This window comes from Zea mays, chromosome 4 (assembly GCF_902167145.1).
Source record: "Zea mays cultivar B73 chromosome 4, Zm-B73-REFERENCE-NAM-5.0, whole genome shotgun sequence".
Taxonomy (NCBI): Eukaryota; Viridiplantae; Streptophyta; class Magnoliopsida; order Poales; family Poaceae; genus Zea; species Zea mays.
In genome coordinates this window covers 212,099,952-212,125,734 of record NC_050099.1, presented here as the reverse complement: position 1 = coordinate 212,125,734, position 25,783 = coordinate 212,099,952, and the positions used below count along the sequence as shown (strand labels likewise).

Here is a 25,783-nt window from a genome sequence, read left to right as displayed (position 1 = left end):
CTCCCTGCACCAACCAATTGAACTATTCCACCGTGGTTAGGCCGAGACACTCGCCGCCGATGAGCTCCCCTGCCTGCGCATGAGGACCGACCGACTCCGACCATCTCCGACGCCGACCCGCACATCGACGTGATCGCCGTAACTTCCCCGACCTCCCTGGACACCTCACCAGAGCTAGATCGCCGCCGGTAAGCCTCGCCGCCCTTTTCTCAGCCGCGTTTACTCTTCCAATAAGGCTAGGAGCGCGGGTTAGATTTAGATTAACCCTAGGGGGTTTTCTGCATTGTCAGAGACTCGGTTGAATAGTAGCCCGAGGACCTGTTTGTAAGGGACGCAGGAAATATATGCAAGGGACCCTAGCGCAAAGTAGATTTCCTTTTCCATTTAAAATCCAAATTCTTTAAATCTGTAGAAAAATAGATAAATGCATAACTTAAAGAATATTCATCCGAATTTGGTCAAACAAATTTTGTTAGACTCTGTGATCTATGCACTATCAAACAAAAATAGTAAACTCCATGTTTTCTGTATTAATTTTTAGAGTTTTGAATTAAATTAGAAAACTGCCCAAACATTGATAATACAGAGAAAAATAGAAATACTTCTATACTAGGCTTGAGAAAAATTGTGAAGACACTCACCTAGTATATACAATGTTTAAAAATAATAAACACCACAGTATACAAGACTAAGCTAGAAATATTCATTAAAGAATATTTCTACCCAAACTTTAGGAAATTAAAAAGGGGATAGAAACTAGAAACCAGAGAGTGACCACATTTTTCCTAGGATGCTTAAGTGATATAGATCATAGGAAAAATATATGAAACCCTGGTCTATTACTGATCTAAGGTTATAATTTTATTTAGATATTAAGAAGTAAATAAAGGCCATAATTAAAAATATAAGGGCACATGCAATAATGACAAGAAAAATTCAGTAGACTCCTGACCACTAATATACCACTGCAAAAATGGTAAACACCCCAAGCCATTACAGTAAGTGAGTTAAACAAATAGAACTTGAATTTGGCCAATAATTCAAAAAAAATAAAAGAAAGACTAAAAATGAAAAACAGTGAGCAACCTAATTTTTACCTAAATAGTTATGATGTAAACTACCAGAGAAAAATATGAGGCTAATATAAAAATATGATGTAATACACCTCACCCCTGCCCCATGAAAAAGACCATATATTCCAAGAAATTTTACAACCCCTTCCCTATGAGCAAAGTTAACCAACTTAAAGAATGATTTCTCTTGCACAAAGAAGAAGATAGGAAAATTAGGAAATCTATTGTTTGACATTTTTCAAATATAGTAGTACTGAAAAGCACCACTAAGCCCCCAAACTTTAGAAAATCACCATAAATTAACCAGTACGTATCGTTGGCTAAAATTTGGTATAAAGTCATGTTATTACACATGGATACCAGCAAAAATAAACCTTAGGGTAAAATACACTGTTAGAGGAGAGTTGTAGTACAAAGCACCCCCTCTGCCCTAAATTTTAGTATTTTTTGTATAGAGAAAGCCCTTCTCATTTTAAGCCACAATTTTTGAGACTGCATTATATGAACCACTAAGAAGCCACTGTAATTTTTTCAGAATTTTTTTTGAATTTTTAAATCAGTGTTGTAGTTCAAATCCACTCCGAAAGCATAAATAGAAAAGGAAAGAGATAATTAGTCAAAGTGATGAATCTTACCCATAATAATTTCAGCAAGGACCTTGTTAAATTTTCACTAAGACACTAAAAGTCAGTGGAGTACCAAAATAATCTAACCACCTAAACTTGACCATACCTGATTCTAAATGACTGAGTATACCACTAAAACCTCCAATGGAAGGGCTTAGCTTTGTATCACTAACTTAATCATTTCACCATGCATCATCATTACTAAATTTACATACCATACCATACACATCTCTTATTCATTGCATTCATTTAGATTGCAACCTTGCTGACGGAGAGTACGTTCTCATCCCCGAGCAAGAAGTTGCCCAAGAGGAAGTTCAGGAGCCAACTCAAGAGCCTGCCACCAAGGATCTTCCCACAGCCCCAGCTTTTGAAGGCAAGCCCTGGTTTTATGCATAACCATTTATATATGATATTGTACTACACTTAATGTTTGTAGGTATGTAATGTGCATTTAAGTATATGAGTTGCTTAAAACCCTAGTTGCATGAACTCAAGATTCCTTTTTGAGATGGATACTAGCATGCTAGGTCGAGTATTGCTTTGCTAAGTAGAAATCTCGGTAGAAGTCGAGTGATTTTTCTAGCACTCGCGCGAGGTCAGGAAATTGATTGTATTCATCTTGATAACGGGATCTATGCTAGTCTATGGACTTGGATCCAGGGTGGATGCCTTGTCTTTGAGACAGAAATGGAATTAAGGATTAATGTGCGGATACCTGAGTCAAGCGTTTGAAGGTACTAAACACATGCTGGGAAATATGGTAACCGGTAAGCCTAGTACCTGAGTGAAGCCGGGCGCGGACTTTCCTCCTCACTTGTCCTGAGACGGGGTCTCCCATGCTAGCTATGGTGGGTACAAGTGTGGTCACTGCACGGCGGCAGCCAGGGTCAGTGGAGCATTGTATGCCAAGGCGGTGAGCCCTGGCCGCAACAGGGAATCGATGGGGACGGTTGATATGTGTGGGGACGGAGTGCCCCTCCATGTCGTGTGTTTAGGTTTACCTTGCAAGGTTAAAACTCGATTCGAATCGTCTGCTTCTCGCAGCTAATGAGACTGCTTGACCCCTTGTACTACATCGAGTAAAAAGTGAAATGAGGTGTTACTTAAGATAACATGTTGATTGTACTAAATGATTGTTACCATGTATGCTTAGAAAGGAGCAAACCTAGCTTAAATAAATATGCTAGAATGGGAAAATCTAAATTTGTTTTTAGACTCAGCTAGTGCTTTTGGCAAACCAAACCCCTCAGCCAAACAACTGCATGGTCTAGAAGTAGAGGAGTAGACTCCTCACACCGGGTAAGTCTAGCTAAGTATTAGTATACACAGCTTTGCTTGTGGCATATTTTTTAGGTACGCTACAAGATATGGTTGATGGTGTGACTTGCCCTTCCACCTTGCCACCGGGTTGGACGGTCGAGTGGGATGCTGCCTCGATAGGAGAGGACCAGGAGGAGTAGTGGGCTAGGCCTTGCCCTATTCCTCAGTGTCGCGTTATCGATTATCCACTGCATTTAATTCCGAACTTGTTATCTTTTGTCAAAACTACGATTCATGTAATAACTTCAGTTCCTTAATTTGTGGTTTCATGTTTATTGTATTCTCTCTGTGCCTCACCTTCGCGTGAGCTAGTGGTATTCGATCCTTGGTAAGTGGCTTTATCATACTAGATCTGAGGGACTGACGGGTTATTCCGATTTAAGTGTGCTGCTGCCTCTAAGACGTGACTCGGGCACTTAAGATGGAATAATTCGGGCGGTTCTGCCACACTATTTTCTCTTTATCTCCATAGTTTATACAATATCCTGAATTAAATCAAAACTTCCAGAAATAGTACTAGACTAGGGTGGTTTCCTATTTTTTCTCTAAAGTTTACTTTATACAGAGTCTAGCAAAATTGGTTTGACCAAATTTGGATAATTATTTTTCAAGTTATGCCTTTTCTAAGTTTGCTACAGAATGAATTAGAAATTCTAAATGGAAAAAGAAAACATCTTGCGCTCAGGTCCTTGGGTAAAATCTCTCTTCTTCCAAACAAAGGGGTCCCCAATGCACTATTCACGTGAGTCATTGTCCTTGCATGTAACCCCCTGGACTCATCCCCTATCTTGCCTGCAATCCCTGGCTCGGTCGGAACACTGACCGTGGAGGAGAAAATGGTGGGGTGGCTCACCGGTGTTTATAGAGCTCCAGCGAGGGGTTGGGCAAGGTCAGGGCGATCCTTCTGATCACATCGAGGTACAACTCATCATCGGGAATGGCTAGAGGTGAGCTTACCGCGTGCAGGGGCGGCTGGGCTTGGCGAGGACGAGTGCTCCGGCCTACTCACGACGGTAGAACTCAATTAGACCGCTCTAGGAGCTTCACCAGGTAGAGGCTGTGGGCGAAGTTAATCGAGAAATGGCTCACCGGATGGTCTTGGCTACGTGCGTCGGTGGGTTCTAGAGCTCCAGCGAGGTGGTCTAGCTACTCCGGTGTGGTAGGACTCCGGCTGGGGCTTTGGAGAGCTTCACTATGGCTCAGGGAAACTCATAGTGTACTCGAGCGAGGCTAGAGGTATCTGGAAGCATCTGGCGACGGTGGTCGTGCTCGGGCAACTATGGCGGTGGTGGAGCTCTCGGTTCGCAGGTGATCACTGGTGACTAAGCTCAGCCAAGAGTGAGGGCATGCGGGGGAGTAAGGCCGAGGGCTAGGTGGCTTTATAGGGCGCTAGTGGGGGTGGATAGAGGGGCAACTGTTCGTGGGCGCGGGGGCCCAGGGGGAGCGGCCAATGCGCACTCTGCTGGTCAGACCGATGGTCGAATGAGTGACTATGATAGGTTTAGTCGCTTTCAAGCGTTCAGAGGTTGCAAACCTGAGCGAATTTGGACAAAATCCTTTGATATGATTTCTTCTCCAAACTCCACTATGTCGGTTTGGTGCAGTGCCCGAAGGGTTTCGTGTTAGGGATAAGGAGAAACCTTATCCCTAAGATTGGTTTGTCTTAGTGGCCGAATTCGAGGGGAAATCATTGTTTTTTCTTGTCAAATCTCCAAGTACCAATGCCATGTTCTAGTATGTGTTAGGGTATGTAGTTAGACACGACTTTGTCAATTGGAGTTCTTAGTTTTAAGGTTTAAAACCTAATGAGCATGGGGAACTTTTGGTTAGGGGTTTGATTTTCAGAATAGGAAAATCTTGATTTTATTTACTTCTATCTCTTGAGTAACTTATTTGGGAATTTGGCAAACCTTTTTGGGGCATCACCTTTACTAAATTTTGTAGGTATTTTGGTGTGCTACAACTTCAATTAATGGTCCAAGTCATGATAGTGTGATCCATATTGTTTAATTCTTTATCTCTTTTTGATGCTTCAATGGCTCAATGTAGTGTGTTTAGAGTTTTGGTTACTTTCTCCCTTCTTGTTTTGTATGAAGTGACTAAGATAGGTCTTCTAAGATGATTACTTAGGGCCTTTTATCCTCAAGTATGGTGCCTTTTGTCAAAACTAGTTCACATGTGATAATTGGTTTAATAGGATATGTTGAATTAACTCCACATGTGTTGGGTTAAACTCCATAGCTAACACTTGAGGTGTTACATCTAGCCCCATCAATCCCCTCCATTACCCTTGCTCCCAAACAAGGCCTTAGAGTTTTTGATTCTCTAGTTTTGAATAGCTCTAGCCCGGAGATCCACAAGTGCTTTGAACTTTGACATCTATGTGTGCTTGAGATTTTGAGGAAGTGTGGCCGTAACCAAATGGAGCCAGTGTGCTTTTTGCCTTATGTCTCAAATCAGATTTGGGTTTATATGTTTAGTGTGTTTTCTTCTTCTAAATCCTTCCTCTTTATATTTAGAGTTAACCTTTGATTTCTATGGTTGAGTGAAGTTTTTGGGGATACTCTCTATTTGAGGATTGCCCTAGGATCATTTTAAGGCTCTAGTTCGAGCTGATCATGGGTTTGTGTAGTTCTTCAGTATGTTTGTTTGAAATAGCAAAACCCTAAAAAAAACCCATTCAAAACTAAGATTTTGAATCTGCTTGTGAAGTTTTGATCTTTTCTTGCTCAATCTTCAAGATTGAATTGTTCTTTGCCTATGTTTGTTGTCTGTAAAATTTGAGGGCATTCTTACAATTTTTGCGCAGCGACACTGCCGCCCTGGAGAGCGGCACCGCCGCCCTGCTCTGAAGAACTTTTTGGAGAATGTCTTATGCAGTTTTTGAGGTATTTCTCGATGCAGTCAATCAACACTGGAATTGAACTATTCTTGTTTGTGCTACTTTTGGTGTATCTTTGGGGTTGGACAGATTTTGAGAACCAAGTCATGTGCTCTCTAGTTGGAGAAATTTAATGGCTCCCATTCAACCCCTCTATTCGCCATTTCAGTCCTTTAGTGGGGTAAGTGACTAGCTCTTTGTGACAGGGGAAGGGATATTTCTTTTGCTAGCTAGGTGGCGATGGTAGGTGGTGCCTGCATAGGAGATGTAGAGGTTTGGTCAGCCAAGGTGACTGTGGTTTTCTTAGTGTTGTTGGTAAAGGATGCCTTCGCTGTCTCGATTGGAGGTGTGGAGTTCGATCGAGTGTTCATCTTCTTCAGAGGCATCACGAGATAGGTGACATCATGCCCCTACGTTCGCAGACTGGAATAGTCTAGGGTTACATGCAACCACCATGGGATGATCAAGGTCTTGTCTAGCCTTCGTCCCGACAATATTGTTATTGAAAATATCCTAGTCTTATGTCATTGTGGGACGATAATAATTTTATAGAATAGCAAATGTATTGATTGATGATCATGTTTCACAGACCATTGATATAGAGATATTAAATCAATAATGTGGACACATGATAAAGTTCATGGTGTTGGGTTGACCTACTCCAAGGCGTTGTTGGGATTATTGTGTTAAAAATGTACCATCGAGTGTTCTTGAGTGGTATACTTGATTGATCCTTAGACCTTAGATCGCCATTGTTTCTCACAATGTGTAGTGATGCATTTTAGGGCTGTCAAATGCTACTCAATAACTAGGTAGTTATAAAAGCAATTTTCGGATGTACCATGAAATATAGAATGGGATGTGAGTTGATCAAGATGAAATTATTCCCACCTACATAACATGAGAGATATCTCTACGCCCCTCAATATGGTCGAATTAAGGAAGTGCTTATCCACACCAATATAATTAAAGAGTTAATCATGATATGATTAAGGCTTTAGTCATAAATTGTAATATACTACGTGATCGAGAGAAATGTTGAGCTATTACAAAGGTGGCACAATTCTCGGCTTAACTTGACGAATATCGTGTGACAAAGGGATCAAGACATGTTTATATCATGATTCAACTAATATAATCTTTTGTATGTACACGAGATTCAATGTGTACTCCTAGACGCCACTATTGACTAATAGATCAAAATTGGTTTCCGATCATGGCCATCTACACATGAACCTAATGGGTCACACACTTAAGGGATATGAATAGTTGCATAGATGATTGACTCTAGTGTAAGTGAGCGATTATAAAAGCTCACTAGTAAGGGTCTATATGTACGAAGGGTCTAGCGTGCTTGAGATATCATTGTAGCCACTGTCATAGTGTTGTCGGTGTTCAAGGTGATTTCGTTGTTTCTCTCGTCACACACAGTGCTATCTCACCGACGTCATATCATTTTATCCCCATGCTAGTGGATAACGTAGAGCCCCTATATGTCATATCATTTTATCCCCACACTAGTGGATACCCTAGAGACACTATTGGTGTTCAGTAATAAACTTAAGGAGGATGAATGCATATATTGTTGTTGTTGTTGGTACGCGATGATGTTCAACTACTTCCGCTATAGTAACTTTAGGCATGTACAACCTTGAGCCTTTATATCGGTTTTCTAAGTATAAGATATAGCTAAAAGATTGAATGATAAAACCATAAGCTCCTGGATCATAAATGTTGTTAAGAGACAATATGTGTAGAGTCGTGTAATGACAAAGAGACTGTTATACTTTCAGTTAACACCTAAAGACCCTTTAGGGCTTGTTTGGGAGCAAGGGCAATGGAGAGGATTGAGGGGACTAGAATCCCTCATTATTCAAAATTGAATAGTGAGAGATTCTAGTCTTCTCAATCCCTTGCATTATCTTTACTCCCAAACAAGCTCTTAAGAGACCTTATATTAAATGCGACCGTATGTGCCCTTATCAAGTACTCCCCCTAACCAATTTATAATTCATTTGACTTTTTTACCCTAAGTTTGACCGACTCATCTTATTAAAAAAAATATTATTGTTATTAATTTTTACTATGATATTGTTTAGCATATAATATACTTTATGTGTGGATTTGAATTTTTCATTTTTCCTAAAAACGAATAAAATGAGTCTGATAAACTTGCTAAAAAATCAAACGTTATAAATTAGGATGGATGAAGTAATAAGGATCCTTTGTACTCTTGCTTATATGGTATGTGTTTTTCTAAGGCTATTCGCACTCATACTACCCTATTTCTCTACCCTAAAAGAAATATTCTACCCTAGTTAGCGAGGTTCTTTACTCTATCCAACAATATTCCGCTGTCACAATTACTCTATGTATGTACCCTATACCAACTACTATATAATATATTATATATTTTCCACACTTTTCTATCCTCATTCGCATACAACTGCCACCGTTCTGGGCCACCTCTTCCTCGGTTTAGCGCATGTGAGAGAGAACAACGCATTTGGGGTGGAGTTAGAGAGAGCATAGAGTAGGGTATATGGTGTATCCATGCATGACTTTAGTTCACTGTAAAATTTTAGAGGAACCTTTACAGCTCCACACTGCGGACAACGTAATGGGTGTTTGGTTTATAGGAACTAATTTTTAGTTCGTCTATTTTATTCTATTTTAGGTCCTAAGTTGCTAAATAGGGAAACTAAAACTTTATTTTTGTTTCTATATTTAGCAATTTAGAGACTAAAATGTAATAAGATGGAATGACTAAAAATTAGTCAAAAAACCAAATAATCCCTAATATGCATTACATCCATGTCTCTTTTTGTTGCGATCGTTGGTGTGTGGGCTGCTGGCAGCGCTCCTGTAGACGCCAGTGCGTGCCATTTGTTGTGTCCTTGCAAACCCCGACCATGCGAGTGGGGTGTCCCACTTGTCTATCCTCACCTGCCGCCGTCCCACGTGTACTCGGCGCGGCGTCCATCTTATCCACGTGCTTTTGGTGCCAGTGTAGGGCTTGTTCGCTTTGGAGTGGATTGAGGGGGATTGGAGGGATTAAATCCCCTCCTATACAAATTTGTATAGGAGGGGATTTAATCCCCTCTCATCCCCCTCAATCCACTCCAAAGCGAACAAGCCCGTAGCTGGGTTCCACGCACAATATCCCAACGAACTATTTGTGGCCACTAGTCCGCCGTGCTTGGCTCAATCGCTCCTTGCCTTTTTTAGGTCTCCTTTTTGTTTTGCGTCCCCGACCGGTGATCGAAACAGAAGTCAAATAGAGACACACAGCAAGAACTAGCCATCATGTTTTTTTTCACACCTTTTCCATATTATTTCTATTCATTTATAGATACCATTCTAAAAGAATGGCTTCTTCATCATTGCCAATGTGAATGTATATATGATATTGACATGTGAATTTGTTTTGTTGTGACAACCAGATTTATATGGATACAAGTATGTTGATCACTAGCTAACTAAAAATAAATTAACCAAAGTTAGTTTTAGTGTACCAAGATATGAGGGCTAATTTTTTGGCCAAGTCTTCAAACTACTTGTTACCGAACTAGATAGGCAACCACAACTAATTTTAGCTATTTTTAGTCCAAAGCCTTTAACTAGCTACGTGTATTTAAATAGGCCCATAAGTTAAGTTTGAGAGAACTTCATTAATACATATGAGGATTTTTAACATGATATAGTCCTACGCATCCCTATCAATTATTGTCAAAGCATGAATTATTGGGTCAAACAACATCCAAAAGTTATTGGGGCAATTGTAATTATATCATTCTCTAACTTTGCAATTGTGATTTTACCCCTTGTTTTTCAACTTTGTGATTTTATCCCTTTGTTTTGAAAATGAAGCCGTTGTTTGCTCCTCCCCTTAACACTGTTAGTGAAAATCAAAATTAGTGATTAAAAAATGAGGGTGAAATCTCAATTGCGAGGTGAGAGAAGATTATAATCACAATTAACCCTGAAATTTTCAACATGATTTTAAGAGTTATTTGTGATTATACCCTTCTCTCACCTTGCCATTTTGATTTTTCTCCTCGTTTTTTATTTTTAATTACTAATTCTGATTGTTACTAATGGTGTTAAGAGGAAGGGGCGACCGATAGCTTCATTTTCAAAATAGTGGGGTAAAATCATAAAGTTGAAAAACGAGTGGTAAAATCATAATTGCAATACCAGAGAAGGTTATATTCACAATTGTCCCAAGTTATTTTGTGACACTCCTTGTCACCACACATTTCCTACTATGTTGTTCCTGGTTCTGACTTGTGATGCACATATTTAGTTACGCATAAAAGCTATATTGTATTTCTTGAAAAAATGGCAATCAAATATAGCGAAGAAGAAATAAAGGGGGTGTTTGGCTTCAAGAATAATATGGTATTTATTACTATAGTCGAACATCCCCAAAGATATTTTTGATAAATTCTAAATTAAAACCTATTTGTGGGTTCTACTTGTTGTAACTTATTGATTACGCGAGGGACAAGCCCAAAGACTATTGTTGCATACAACACTGGGGTACAAATACTATTAAAAATAGAGAGAGTTAGGATGGAACATGGCACATGTTGGTGATCGTGATGAATCTAGGTACAAGAGGGAGGCACCACATAGGTAGTTAGAGAGGTTGAGCCTATAATATATGTAATACCATATATTCTCTTTCTACTCATTGATTGATAAAGATAAAGAAGGAAAAATGTTACAATCTCAAACATTAGTGGTCATAAAGACCTTCTAGCTTCCTCACCTCTTGGTTGCGGTGGGAGATCTGGCATAATAATCCTTATCCACCTTTATATCTGCCTACTATGTGAACTCTAGTGCAAGAGTTTTCATAAAATAACCAATATATGAACCTTGAATCGATCTAGTCCTCTTAGCTTAGTCTTCAATCTGGAACTGATCCCCTAAGTTGATACTATCCTCCCCCTTTTATAGTGCAAGGTAGGGAAGAATACATGAACCTTGGATTACTGACTAAGTGCAACTACCAAGTTCTTATTATGTCCTCAAAGTCACACTAGGGACAATGCCCTTGATCGTGGCACAGTGTTAGAGACGTCCTTTTCTAAGTAGTTGCCATATCTAGCTGGTTATCCGTGTAGCCTTTTGTTCTTTATAATACATTATGGTAAGCTTTACGTGTGCACACATGGCTATAAGAACGTTGCATGTACCAAATAGTAGCCTCGAGTACCTTGTAGCCTAAGTCGTGGCAACAATATGCTTGTTAGGCTTGTAATATCATACATCACACATTTAATCTGTTAAGCTAACACTATGGACATATATTTAGGCCTTTAGATGTGGGGTCCCACTCTCGGGATCATACTATCCTTGATAGGTCAGTCAAATCCTTCTGTCTTGTGATAAGATTACACTTAGTTTCACGGAGTCTCTTATGCCCACGTGGTTTTGGGCCCTGAAAGGTTTGGGGGCCCAACCACTTTTGCAAAGTGAGGCGAGTGACCTTTAAGGACCCTGGGGCCAACAAAGGTTCTTGGACGTATAAGTGCTGCTAGTGCTTGGGGACAAATTGTCTCGAGTATCTGTAGCATTCATAATATCCTAGTGCACGAGGGGCATCGAGGACTTAGACTTATGATTTCCCTAGGGTATGAGGGGTCTGGGTACTTACTCTCATGAGTGCACTAGGGCATGAAGGGTACTAAGGGCTTAGATTACAGATTAGTTCCCTAGGGTATAAGGTTCCTTGGGGACTTAGGTTATTTCATCCTACGTTGTCCTATAGTGCTAGGTGCCTTGGGTCTTAGAGTGCCATGAGGCCTGAAGGACCTCCGATGCTTTAGTACCTCCATGTGACTTAGTAGTGTATAATCATTCTTTTGGGGTTCTTCTATTATAAAGTTGCCAAATGTTAAGTCCCTTTTTTGGTCGGGGCTCGAGAAGATCCTTGGGATGGGGAATTAGGAGCAGTGGTGCAGCATGCTAGGCCTGTCTCACAATCGCTTCTCGTATCGTCGAATATGTCTTGATGGTGGCAGAGGATATGACCTTTCCCATGCGTCGACAAATTCTATCTTAGAATTTAGTCCAAAGACCTTTTGGTACTCAACATTTCGATCTTTTAGCTAAGGAAATTTGGCCCAAGAAAAAAAATCAAACATGTGCACATCCCCATTCTGAGGCTGCGAGTCCCAGCGCGGCTACACGAAACATGTTTTGTCCCTTAACATGCAAGGCCATGATTATGCAACACTCTGATCGTGAGGCATATGGCGCCCTGGTGGATTCCACCGGCGTGAGCGTTGCTGCCCCAAGCACCAATGTTGAGTTGCTCAAGTGCGAAGAGTCGACACCTGTCGCCCGTTGTTGCCTCGCCTGGTGGCCTAGGCCTTGTACTAGTCGTCGTTGCCAAGCTTGTAAAGGGTAGCCATATGGGTGTTGATGCACCGAGCATGCTGCATGTCGACGTAGTTAGACGCTAGGTGCGACAAGTTATAGAGTATAACACCATCACTTAGGGTGGTAATGGATCACGATTCAAATATTTCTTCACAATTGGTTTGAGCTATTAATTTTAATTAAAAAATTAATAGAAATAGAGCTCGATACTAATTTTATCTAATTCTTAAATTTTATAGTTTAAAATGTAGAGCTTATTATCGTCCCTAATCATCGCCACTAGACTAGTGAGTCGATGAGTGTGCTTTTGAATTTACGAGTGTTCCCCTAATGTGAAATCTCATATGTTAGGGTTTGACGGTAAGCACATACTATAAAGATCGTGTATATGCGAAATTGGTGTGTGATTCATTATTATTGGTTAGAAGCACGGAATTTAATGAAACTTCTTATCTTAGAATGGAGATCAAATAAACGGTTTGATTCTCTTGGTCACCACAGATCAAATAATCTTGTAGACTATTGAAATCTTGTAATGCGGTTGTACACTAACATGTTAGGTCTTGAGATGCACCGTCAAATTTTCTAGTGGTCTTGTTGAGGGCCTTCGGCTTCCGAAGGTCCTCAAAAAAATGATTTAACAATGTTTCTGGAGTATAATACATGAGCAGGTACCTTCGGACTTGGACCCTTCGGACTTGAGTGAAAATCACAGTATAAAGAAGCACAAGGGAAACGAAGGATGGAACAGAGCCGAAGCTGTGCGCAAGGGAGCTTCGGCATAATGACAGGAAAAAGGAAACCGACTTAAAGGGGAAAAGGCTATCTAGACCCCGATGAATTACTATAGAGTTATCAGCAAATGCAAAGGGCCTGGATGTAATTTTACATGGGCTGTGACCCGCGCCTATAAATAGATGAACAGTACTCCGTATTGTTCACGCTGACTGGACATCTTTGCTTTTGCGTCACGCTTGTACTTTCACTTTCTTTCAAGCCGAAGGTACTTTGTAACTTGTTAACATTCCTATTTTTCCTTAATAATAATATAATATAAAAATGAGTTGATGGTAATAAATGACTGTTGATATTATCTTTTACACCTCATATGTTTTCTTTTCCTCGTTCATATGTCGCTTTGACGAAGGTACGTCCTTCTCAACCTTCGTCCAAAAAACATTATTTCTCAAAAGGGATATAATGCTTCGAAGGACGAAGGATTTTAACGTTTAACATTCTCTGTGTTGCCTTGTTCTTAACTCATAGCGTTTGAGAACAAGTCCCTAACATTGGCGCCCACCTCCGGTGAACCCTTTTCGACCACCTTCGGCAAGCATCGACCTTCGTCATGCCGCCAAAGAAAGCTTCAGCAACAGGGGCTACCGCTCTGCAGCCGCTGGACCCGAATCAGGAGACACTTTCTCTTCGGGAGGCCCGAAGCCAGAAGAGGAAGGCCACCAGTCCAACGCCTCAGGAGGACGACTTGGACCAAGAAATCAGGAATATGGAGATGCTTCATCAACAAGTGCAAAGGAAGAAGGAAAAGATGGCTCAGTTGGCTGACCTACAAAGACAGATAGACGAAGCCTCTGAAGAAGTTCGTCATCTTACTCAAGATGAGCAGAACCGAAGGCCCCAGTACAGAGAGCTTCACCAAGAGGGCTTCGTCAACGAAGATGACTGGTATGAAGATTTCCATCATGGAAATTTTGCCTTTGATGATGCTTCTGCTCTGTCAGCAGAACTGCAGGCTACACCTTGGCCCTCATCTTACAAACCGCCTCAGCTCCCCATGTATGACGGACACTCAGATCCGAAGCAATTTCTTATGAGCTACGAAGCAACCATACCTTCATATGGTGGCAATACTGTATTCATGGCGAAATCTTTCGTCATGGCAGTCAAAAATGTTGCACAAACCTGGTACTCTTCTCTTTGGCCAGGAACAATCACATCATGGCAAAAGCTGAAGGACATGCTCATCACCAGTTTCCAAGGGTTTCAGACGAAGCCGGTCACTGCTCAAGCTTTGTTCCAATGCACCTAGGATCACGAAGAATACTTTCAGGCGTATGTCCAAAGGTTCTTACAACTGAGGGCACATGCGCCAACGGTGCCCAACGAAATTGTTATTGAGGCCATGATTAAGGGGCTTCGGCCAGGACCTACAGCCCAATACTTCACCAGGAAACCCCCTCAGACCCTGGAGAAAATGTTTCAAAAGATGGATGAATATATCCGCGCAGATAATGACTTTCGACAAAGAAGGGAGGAAGCTTACAGGTTCTCTGAAATGACCAGGGGCTTCGAAGGGAGAATCCACCCTAGACACGTCAGATCAATCCACTCTACTCAGAATGACAACAGGGGAAGTCAGCAACAGAGGCCACAGTATTCCTCCCAGGCTTCGGGGCAGCAACAGAGCTATCCACGGCCTCCAGCTCCAAGGGGCAGAGGCGCCAGGGGCTTCGGAGGAAGGTTTGGGGATCAACCAAGGAAAATTTATTGCCTATTCTGCGGTGAGGACAAGGGCCATACTACCAGGATGTGCCATGTCACCATCTAGAAACAGAAAGAGATAGCAGAAGCTGCAGTCCAACAGAGTCAGCCGAAGCAGGTTATGCATACTGCTTCGTACCACTCACCGTACATTCCAGAGTATGTGGGTAACCATCCTGCAGTTTTTGTTGCTTCGGCAAGACAACCTCAGCCATCTTGGCAACAGCCTCCACCTCCACCACCAATGCAACCCGCTTATCCCCAAGGCCAGCAGCCAGAAGGGAGCCAGCACAATCACCAGCAGTGAGACTTCAGGGAGCAGTCCAAAGCTCGCACAGTCAACAGTACTGTGCCAGAATCGAAGCACATCTACTAAGAGATATCCTATCTCTGAAACAGTTTTTATATTCGTTATCATTTACCCTTTTTTTAAATAAAGAGCAATCATTGAAAACCTAGTTCTTTTATTATTTTCAATTTTTTGTAATAGCTTCGTCATTATCATAATGTAATATACCTTCCTCATAAACCGACGAAGTTCCAAATGTTTTGACGAAGCAACAAAAAGTCATTTTAAGGAACGCAGTATAAGTTTTTGTCGGAGCAACAAAAGTCGTTCTTAAGGGAACGCAGCGTAAGTTTTCTGCTCAAAAGTCATTCCAAAGGGAATGCAGAGCTTACAGCGAAAAGTCAACACTAATACCGCTGAAATAAAAGGCGAAGAAGCTCCTAAGGGAGGCTTACAGCGAAAAATAAACGCTGATACCGCCGAAATAAAAGGCGAAGAAGCTCCTAAGGGAGGCTTACATCGAAAAGTCAACGCTGATACACCGAAAAATAAGCGGTGTAGCCGAAAAATAAACGGCAAAGAGACTGTGTTCTACTATGGGAACGTGTGCGTATCTTCGGCACAAATATCATTTTGCATATCATGACATCATCACATCATTCGCATAACATGACATCACACATCATATTGCATCAATGGCACAAGAGGGGAATACAATGTTAATCCTCGGAAATTGTTTCGAAGAAATTATGCCAAGGCACAGAATAAAGTTTGAAGAAGTACGGTTTCGTCAACCTTAGTATCAGAGAAGATCTATTGCTTACCGGCGAGGGGGTGCAGCCGGGCTGCCTGATGAAAATCCTTGAAGTCGAGCGATGGCTGAAAGGTACCAACTTCCGCGAAGTTGCGTTCCTCCAACGACAGCAAGACGAAAGCAACGTGGGCGCTCCCCATCCGGGGGCTCGGAAGGTGGAAGGGCGCAATGCATAAGGGGAGTGCGAAGGCATGGCTGCCATCCAAGGGGGTCGCCCCCCTTTTTAAAGGCGACTCTCCCCACTTGCGTCCTCAGCCGTCGCAATCTTCACCAACACGCTCCGAGGTCCTCCCCCTGCGACACGGGGGCTGGGTCCCACGCATCATGCAAGCTGGCTCAGGATAGAAGAAGCCAAACCGCCGTGCGCGGAGCGCGTAACTGCCCAGCGGTTACAAGCATTCCTCCACTTTCGCCCAGACCAGCGGGTGAAAGGGCGGACCGCCATGCAGGCGGCATGCAACTGCACCAAGGGGGCGCACCCTTTCGACTTCGACACGTCCAGCATGGAAGCCCAAGCCCACACGTCATGTAACCGGCGCGCCAGTTACTACGTGCAAGAAACTGCACCGCCACTTGCGCCAGTACCGCGCCTTCTCGACTGTGGAAACGGAGCCGCAACTCGAGGCGACCCTGCGCATGGCCCAACAGTGCCAACCGAGCACATCGGTCATGGGTCAGTCCGCCGCGGGAGAAGGCGCGACGGTCGATATGGCCAGAAGTGGGCCGACAGTAATGGCGGCAGCAGGCGAGCGGAAGCGGCGATCAAATCGACTGCAGGCTCACGTCCCCTCCTGGAGCAGCAGGAGAGCCCTCTCCCATGGCGTGAAGACGACGCGCCCGTGTTCCGTTCCTCGAACGGCTCGCGCACGCACAACGGCTGCCCCGCCAACCACTCGTCTCGTCGCATTAACTCCGCGGCAGGGCAGGCGGCACCTTTGGCAGGCGAAGCAGGCGACGCTTCACCTCCGCCATGATGACCGCGTCAAAAAAGGTACGCCACGTCGTTCAATTTCGTATCCTTTTCCTCTTCCCCTTTATCTCTCTTGCTACAGGGACCGGGAAAGGGGATACTCCGAAAGGGATCCTTCTCTGCGAAGGAAGCGGGCCCCGAGCCCTCCTACTGATTAGAGGTTCGAAGGCTGGCCCCTCGGAAGGGTTCGACAGCCGCCTCAGGCCACTCGGGCTCCGCGCCCACTACTGATCAGGGGTTCGTAGGCTGGCCCCCGAAGGGTTCGACAGCCGCCTCAGAGCACGCAGAGCGAGGGATGACTCTGGGTACGTTCGATACATGGCCGAGGCTCGGGCTACGCTCCTGACGTACCCTAGGACATTTTCGAGACCAGCAGGAGCGATTCTGTAACGGAATCCCATCAGAGGGAGGCATCGAGCCCTCGGACCCTATCAAACGGGACCGGGTCCGGCAAATCACCTGCAGGTACTTTTGGAGCGCGCCTCTGGGCCACTAGCCGACCCTTATCGAACAGGGCACGGGCGTCCACTCGGATCACCCGTTAGCAACTCACTGGAGACACCATGTTCGGCGCCCTCCGAGGGCAACATGGCGCTTCCCCCCCTCCTTGCGGAAAGGCGACGAAGGGGCGTATGAAAAAAGCCGAGTCAGTCCTTGACCGTCCTCTCGCTCTGTGCGGAGGCTCGGGGGCTGCTCTCGCAAACCTGGCTCCGGCCAAACCGTTGACAGCGTCAACATACCAGCCCGAGAACTCGGAACCTGACTATGCATCTGGGCTACGACCAGTTCGCATGAGGGAACAACCAGACCGGCCGAGGCATCACGAAAGGCATTAAGACCTCGAAGGAGTAAAACCACTCCTCCGAGGCCTTGGGGGCTACACCCGGCGGGTGCGCTCGCGCGCACCCACCGGAACGAAATGCAACCGAGAGAGGTCGGTCCCCTTGCAAAAAAGTGCGACAAAGCCTCCAAGCGAGTACCCACACTCCCTTTGAGGCTCGGGGGCTACTGTCGGGGACCATAATTAGGGGTACCCCCAAGACTCCTAATCTCAGCTGGTAACCCCCATCAGCACAAAGCTGCAAAGGCCTGATGGGCGTAATTCAAGTCCAGGCTCCGTCCACCCAAGGGACACGATCTCGCCTTGCCCGAGCCCAGCCTTGGGCAAAGACAGCCGACCCAGGAGGATTCATGTCTCGCCCGAGGGTCCCCTCAAACAACAGGCGCACCTTCGACTCGCCCGAGGCCCAGCTCGGGCAGGCTTCGCGGAGAAGCAACCTTGGCCAGATCACCTCGCCAGCCGACCGGATCGCAGGAGCATTCAATGCAAGGATCGCCTGACACCTTATCCTGACGCGCGCTCTTCAGTCGACAGAGCCGAAGTGACCGCAGTCACTTCACCCCTCCACTGGCTGACCTGACAGGAAAACAGCGCCGCCTGCTGCTCCGACTGCTGTGCCACCCGTCAGGGTGAGGCTGACAGCCGCCAAGTCCGGCCTCAGGCGCCTTAGGAAGCTCCGCCTCGCCCGACCCTAGGGCTCGGACTCAACCTCGACCTCGGACGACGGACTCCGCCTCGCCCGACCCCAGGTCTCGGACTCAACCTCGACTCCGGAAGACGGTCTCCGCCTCGCCCGAGCCCAGGGCTCGGACTCAACCTCAACCCCGGAAGACGGTCTCCGCCTCGCCTGACCCCAGGGCTCGGACTCAACCTCGACCCCGGAAGACGGTCTCCGCCTCGCCCGACCCCAGGGCTCGAACTCAACCTCGACCCCGGAAGACGGTCTCCGCCTCGCCTGACCCTAGGGCTCGGACTCCACCTCGACCTCGGAAGACGGTCTCCGCCTCGCCCGACCCAAGGGCTCGGACTCAGCCTCGACCTTGGAGGAGTCACCGCCTCGCCCGACCTCGGGCTCGGACCGACCACGTCACAGGGGGGGCCATCATTACCCTACCCCTAGCTAGCTCAGGCTACGGGGAACAAGACCGGCGTCCCATCTGGCTCGCCCCGGTAAAACAGGTAATGATGGCACCCTGCGTGCTCCATGACGACGGCGGTTCTCGGCCCCTTACAGAAGCAAGGAGACGTCAGCAAGGATCCGACAGCCCCGACAGCTGTGCTTCCACAGGGCTCAAGCGCTCCTCCGACGGCCACGACATCACATGAACAGGGCAGCAACACCTCTCCAACAGCCACGTCGGCATGTACACAGGGCTCTGGCTCCTCCCTGCTAGACACGTTAGCGCATTGCTACGCTCCCCATTGTACACCTGGACCCTCTCCTTACATCTATAAAAGGAAGGTCCAGGGCCCTCACACGAGAAGGTGGCCGCGCGGGAGAACGGGCCGACGCACAGGCTCTCCCTCTCTCCCTCACGAACGCTTGTAACCCCCTACTGCAAGCGCATCCGCCCTGGGCGCAGGACAACACGAGGCCGCGGTTCCCCTTACTGTTTTCCCCCTTGTGTTCCGTCTCGCGCCGACCCATCTGGGCTGGGACACGCAGCGACAATTTACTCGTCGGTCCAGGGACCCCCCCGGGGTCGAAACGCCGACAATAATACATGAGCAGGTACCTTCGGACTTGGACCCTTCGGACTTGAGTCCAAATCACAGTATAAAGAAGCACAAGGGAAACGAAGGATGGAACAGAGCCGAAGCTGTGCGCAAGGGAGCTTCGGAATAATGACAGGAAAAAGGAAACTGACTTAAAGGGGAAAAGGCTATCTAGACCCCGATGAATTACTATAGAGTTATCAGCAAATGCAAAAGACCTGGATGTAATTTTACATGGGCTGTGACCCATGCCTATAAATAGATGAACAACACTCTCGTACTGTTCACGCTGACTAGACATCTTTGCTTTTGCATCACGCTTGTACTTTCACTTTCTTTCAAGCCGAAGGTACTTTTGTAACTTGTTAACATTCCTATTTTTCCTTAATAATAATATAATATAAAAATGAGTTGATGGTAATAAATAACTGTTGATATTATCTTTTGCACCTCATATGTTTTCTTTTCCTCGTTCATATGTCGCTTTGACGAAGGTACGTCCTTCTCAACCTTCGTCCAAAAAACATTATTTCTCAAAAGGGATATAATGCTTCGAAGGACGAATGATTTTAACGTTTAACATTCTCTGTGTTGCCTTGTTCTTAACTCATAGCGTTTGAGAACAAGTCCCCAACAGGTCTGATCTCTCATCACACATTACTCCTTCGCGGTGGCCCCGTTAGACTGTCTCCAGCAACGTCCTCTATATACATCCTCTATATCCGTCCTTTACAGTCTTCTCTAAAAGATTCCATCTCCTATATCTACTTTCTCTCCAACAACGTCCTCTAAATCACGTCCTCTATATGTAAATAAATATAATAAAGACATTTTAAATTTTTTAATTTTTATACATACGTATTTGTCATACTCTCAAATGTATTGTACATATTTTAGTTTTATTAAACCGGTTGTTTAAAGTATTCAAATAGATAGAGAACCGTTTAGAGAAACTCTACATATAGAGGATCCAGCAGCGTTCTCTAAATTTAGAGGACCGTTTAGAGGACGTTGCTGGAGGGAGTAGAGGACGTCCTCGTCCTCTAAATTTAGGGTACAGGACCCTTTAGAGCTCATTGTTGGAGCTAGTCTTAGACCGTTTGTAGCAGTTAATTCATATAGTAATCTAAAACACTATTTTGCACAATGTTGTGCTAAAGTCTACATTGTTTATAGAATGTAGTTTAAATACGGGATGATAATAAATAAGATGTTAGAGATATGTCTTGTTTGTTTGGTTTTTTTAGCTTCTGGCCACCAAAACCTGTTGTGAACTATCAAACGCCACAACTTTTCAGCCTGCTTCTATAAGAACCGTTTGGTAAAAATCGTCCAAAATCAATATGGACACAGAATTAGTCGAGTCACCACAAAAGTAGGAATCCGTTGCTTTTTTAGATTCTGAATCATTTAAATCACTTTATCTTCTTCCACACGTAATCCCCACGATACTTAGAATCTTTCTACAGCTACATTTTTAAAAAAGATGTCAGAAAAAACTGAACCAAACATCCTCATGACAGTTAAAAGATGATGGGTACGGTAAAAGTGAGAAAAATGAACAGCAAGAGTTGGAAAGTCAAATCCAGCACAGAAGCATGACGTGACTACAAAAATCCTCTTTCGATCACGCAATTAAAGTCGTAATATCTGGTGAATATTTTAATAATCCCGCACGTCGCCGTCAATCAGTGGGAGACGAACTGATTAATTAAAGTGCGCGTACCTACGTGGCGTAGCGTGATGAATTATTGGTTCCCGAATAAACAAATCCCGGAGGAATGAGACACCGTCCAGTATACACATCGGCGTCCCCCATCCCTCTATGCTCGCAATCGCAACTATAAGCACAAAGATCTTGCGTGTAAAAAACGTGTGTTGGGTCTCTGCACGTTTAATTGAAGCCCGACCAGGATCAGCGTGTGGAACACGAGATAAAGCTTGTGCATTCGATTTTGAATCCCAGTCCCAAGTCACCTTTTGATGGGTCAAACAGTATAATTTCCATAGCCATACACCACAGTGTCTCATTTCCAGCTATAATTCGCTTATAATCATATTAAACAGGGCCATGGTGTGTTGTACACCAATGAGGTAGTTTTTTTCTTTTTCTTTTTTTTGTTAAAAGATCCAAGAGGTCTAAGAAAATGGGCGGTGACCTCTAGTTTCTCATCACAAGCCCTGGCAAAAGAAGAGAGAGCAACATAATCAGCAGTAGAAAGCGACCTGTACAGTAATTGAGAAAAATATCAGGGAGAGATCCATTAAACAAGAGGCTGGAGACGCTTTCCATTCCATTCAAAGTAAAATGAGCCTCCTTATTAAAGGGAGCAGCGAAGAAAGAGACTCTGCTTGTCCGCACGGGCAACCACCTCCCGCTCGAGTCCGACCCTGTCCATGGCAGCAGCCCCGCTGGCTGCCCACCAGCCGTCGTCGTCGCGCTAGTCTCCTGATAGATGCATGGGGGCCGCCTCCCGCCGCGCGGCGCCGGCGCCGGCCTGGCGGTCGTCGTGCCTAGCGCTGTGCCTGCTGCCCGTCGCGCTGCCGCTGCTGCTGCTCTGCCTCCCGCTGCTCTGCGTCGTCGTCGCCTTCGCCCGCTTCCGCCGCCGCCGGCGCAGGCTGCTGGTGACGGCGGCGAAGAGCAGGAGTTGCTGTCCCGGTGAGCGATCGTTGCACGAGGCGGAGGGCCACCGCGCCGCGCTGCTGCACAAGTACCTCGAGGACCAGATGGAGCTCGTGGCCGGCGACGCCGTTGCCGTGGACCCGACGCCGAGCTCGCAGCGAAGCCACCCACATCAGAAGCAGCAGTAGCGTGGGCTACAAGACGGCGCAGGAAACAGAGCTTGATGACTACGGGCGGATGATCTGATTAGAGGACTTCGGTGTTCTTGCGTCACTTTGTTCTCTTAGGACGGACTTGTTTGTAGATGGTTGTTCCCGCTGTAAATTCCTCTTTTTTTTTTGACAAAGATAAAGTTGAGCTCAAACACATATGCTCTCCCAATGCGTTCTTATTTTTTTTCTTGACTTTTCTGTTTTAGTATCCACATGGGTATAACAAATATAAGTAAAAATGTCTCGGTTTATAGGTAATACTTCATCCCAAATTAGTATTCGTTTTAACTCTTCGTTTTTTATATCTATATTCAAATATATGATGATAAATCTAGACACATATACAAAACACATATATTAATTATTGTATGAATCTATTAAAAGACGAAAATAAATTTTAATTTATACAGATGGAGTATATATTATCGAAGCCATACGAGTTGGACCTTTACTTTGCTCCAACAAGCAATGATCATGGAGGGAGACGAAGTCACCATGTCTCATCCTCGTCAACGCGCGTAGAGGACGTTGTGAGATCATGATCCACCATACCATGGTGGAGACATCCACTGTGGGACTGAGTTCCCTATGCTTACCACAGTTGAATTTTGGGTAGGACGGTTTCGTGGATTGTAACTCGATGGTTCGTGCCAGGTGCACGAGAAAGAGAGAGTCGAGCAAGTTTCAGCAGGTTCGGGCCGCTTTGAAGAGCGTAATACCCTATTTTCTGGGATGACTTTGTATGTGGGAAGTGTTTACAAGTGGTGTCTACCAGGTTGAGCTGCTAATGAGATGAAAGTGATGGGGATCCCCCTTAGCCTTATATACACGACCGCAGGGTGCTTCCTGCGTACACACTGATCACACTCTTCCTCCTTATCTCCTAGCTAATAGCGAACAAACTTCGCTATCCCGAGGAAAACCCGGCGCCTCCTCTCCGAGCTATCTCCGACGTTCGAGGATGTCGGACGCGGGAAAAACGAACAGCTTCAACGTGATCACGCCTAAGCCGCGAGTAATCCGGGCGTGGGCCCATCGCATTCCCGGGTCGGTCTGTTTCCTTCATTCTCTTTGCCCGGCCCACGACGAGGCGTCACTGCGGGGTGACTAGCATGTGGCCCCGAGCAGAGTTTTCGCCCCCGAGTGGACCCGGGGGATATCTGTCCCCTACAAGCCCTGAATCTTTGAGTTGATTTTGAAATAATCGATTCAAAGGTTACTGGTTCTTGCTTATGGGCTCATTGTATGACTTGATACGTTTGTAACTCCGTTGGATGTGCACCCATTGGGTGTAGCCCCCGAGCTTTGAGTTGATTTTGAAATAATCAATTTAAAGGTCTTCATCTTATGCTTTACAAATCAGCACTCGGCTTCAAAGTTTTGTGAATCTGTTGGGTGCACCGAAGGTGCACCCAATGGGTGTAGCCCCCAAGCTTTGAGTTGATTTTGAAATAATCAATTGAAAGATCTTGATCTTATCCTTTAGAAATCAGCACTCGGATTCAAAGTTTTGTGAATCCGTTGGGTGCACCGAAGGTACACCCAATGGGTGTAGCCCCCAAGCTTTGAGTTGATTTTGAAATAATCAATTCAAAGGTCTTCATCTTATGCTTTAGAAATCAGCACTCGGCTTCAAAGTTTTGTGAATCCGTTGGGTGCGCCGAAGGTGCACCCAATGGGTGTAGCCCTTGAGCTTTGAGTTGATTTTGAAATAATCAATTCAAAGGTCTTAATCTTATGCTTTTCTCAAAATGATCTTTTGGAATAGCTCGGTGATGACATCTGTCTGTATCTTGTTTGGTCTAAAATCAATTTGATCGGTGACAAGCTGGAGTCCGGTTAGTCAAAACAGGGGCCCTTGGCTGGACGCCACTCGGTCGCATACTTTAATGCCTCTGCCGATTAGACTTATGCTTTGGTAACCGCATTTGGACTTCCTCCCATTTTAGCCGATCTTCCCCCTTGTCGCGGTATATTCATTGCGTATATGTTGCAGGTTTCACTGCTTCAGAAAATCTCGGAGAATCCGGGCGGTACACCCAATGGGTGTCTGTCCAGTAAAAGGCGTCTATTGCGTTGTCCTAAAATAGTAACTTGACATGACAGAGAGGTGTAATACTCTGCCTGAGCGATTGATTTGATTCCATCCGGTGTCGTGTTACGCGAAGCGGCGCCAGACGCCTGACTCATTTCCAGGCGGTTTGAATTGCAATTGAATTCTTGTGGTTGTTCGGTGAGCGGGTAGAAAGTGGACGGTCGCCTCCGGCCTCTTTAAATAGCCCGCTCGCCCCGGATGCTTTCTCCACTCGTTCTTGTTCACTCGCCTTGTCCTTCTTCTTCACTTCCCCTCCTTCCGCACGGACCATGGCCGGAGGCAAGAAGGACAAGAAAGGGCGCCGCCCTGCTGACGGGAAGCGCAAGTGCCCCTCGAGTCCTCCATCGGAGGACTTCGGGGACTCAGAGTACTTGCAGGAAGTCTCCTCCGAGTATGATCGCTCACCTGCTCCGGCGTCCCTGTGGCGTCGTCCGAGGATTCGGACGACTCCATGGGGTTGTACGTCGCGGCGCGGGCGTACTGGCGATCCATCGAGTGCGGGGGGATTGGTGGGTCGGACGACTCGGAGGAGGTGGAGGACTCCTCTGACTCCGAGGAGGGGAGTGGTGGCGAGGGCGACGGCAGCAACAGCGGTGGCGGCGACAGCAGCGATGGCAGCGACAACAGAGGCGATGACGGTGGCGAGGGCAGCAGCGATGACGGTGGCGAAGGCGGCGGCAGCGGCGGTGACGACGATGGCAAAGGCGGTGTTAGCGACGGCAACGGCGATGATGGCAAGGCCGGTGGCATAATGCTACCGGCTTAAATATTAGTATAGCATAGTAGTAGTAGTTAGTAGTAGAATAATGTAGTTTAACTAGTAGTGTAATGTAGTCTAAGTAGTAATGTAATGTAATGTAAGATTGAAGGGCTGGAGGCCGACTCATAATGAGTCGGTCTCAATTTTATAATGACTCCCCCACTGGTGAATGAACACCTGCTTTCGTGCCAATCTGTTGTTGCATACTCCGCTCTTGTGTCTGACGGTTCACTAGCATTTTAGAGGTAATGCCCGAGTGATGTTGTTTTGCTGCAACCAAAACTCTCCCGAGCTATCGGCCTGCCCCTTTGCGCCCGACTTAGTATGCCAACCCAAACTTCTGTTGACGTCCTCTTGAGCTATGAACCCTAGTTCTTGTTTTTTTCTTCGCCGCTCTCTAGCTTTCTGAGTTCCCGAATCCGTTTGCGTCGTTTGAAAAATCATGATGGCTCCCAGGAAAAGAAAACAGAGTGCTACCATCCCAGACATCCCTCGGATCGATCCCAACAGCCAACTCCCTTATTTTGCTGGTAACCATGTTTGTGTCGTTTCTGAGGCTGACCTTCTGCATCTTGTTGAGTTTGGTGTTCTACCACCAAAGGAACTATGTTCCTAGCGGATCTGGCGTGGAGTTACTGTCCCAATAGAGGATACTCATGAGGCGGTTT

The 25,783-nt window shown here is 45.4% G+C and overlaps 1 protein-coding gene across 1 annotated transcript; it reads left to right on the top strand.

Moving 5' to 3' along the window:
- Positions 1-21,721: 21,721 nt before the first annotated feature.
- On the top strand, positions 21,722-22,407 carry LOC100277850 (uncharacterized). The gene is given in 1 exon segment (NM_001151311.2): positions 21,722-22,407. A coding segment is annotated over 1 exon segment (351 nt). The 5' UTR covers positions 21,722-21,885; the 3' UTR covers positions 22,237-22,407.
- Positions 22,408-25,783: the final 3,376 nt, after the last annotated feature.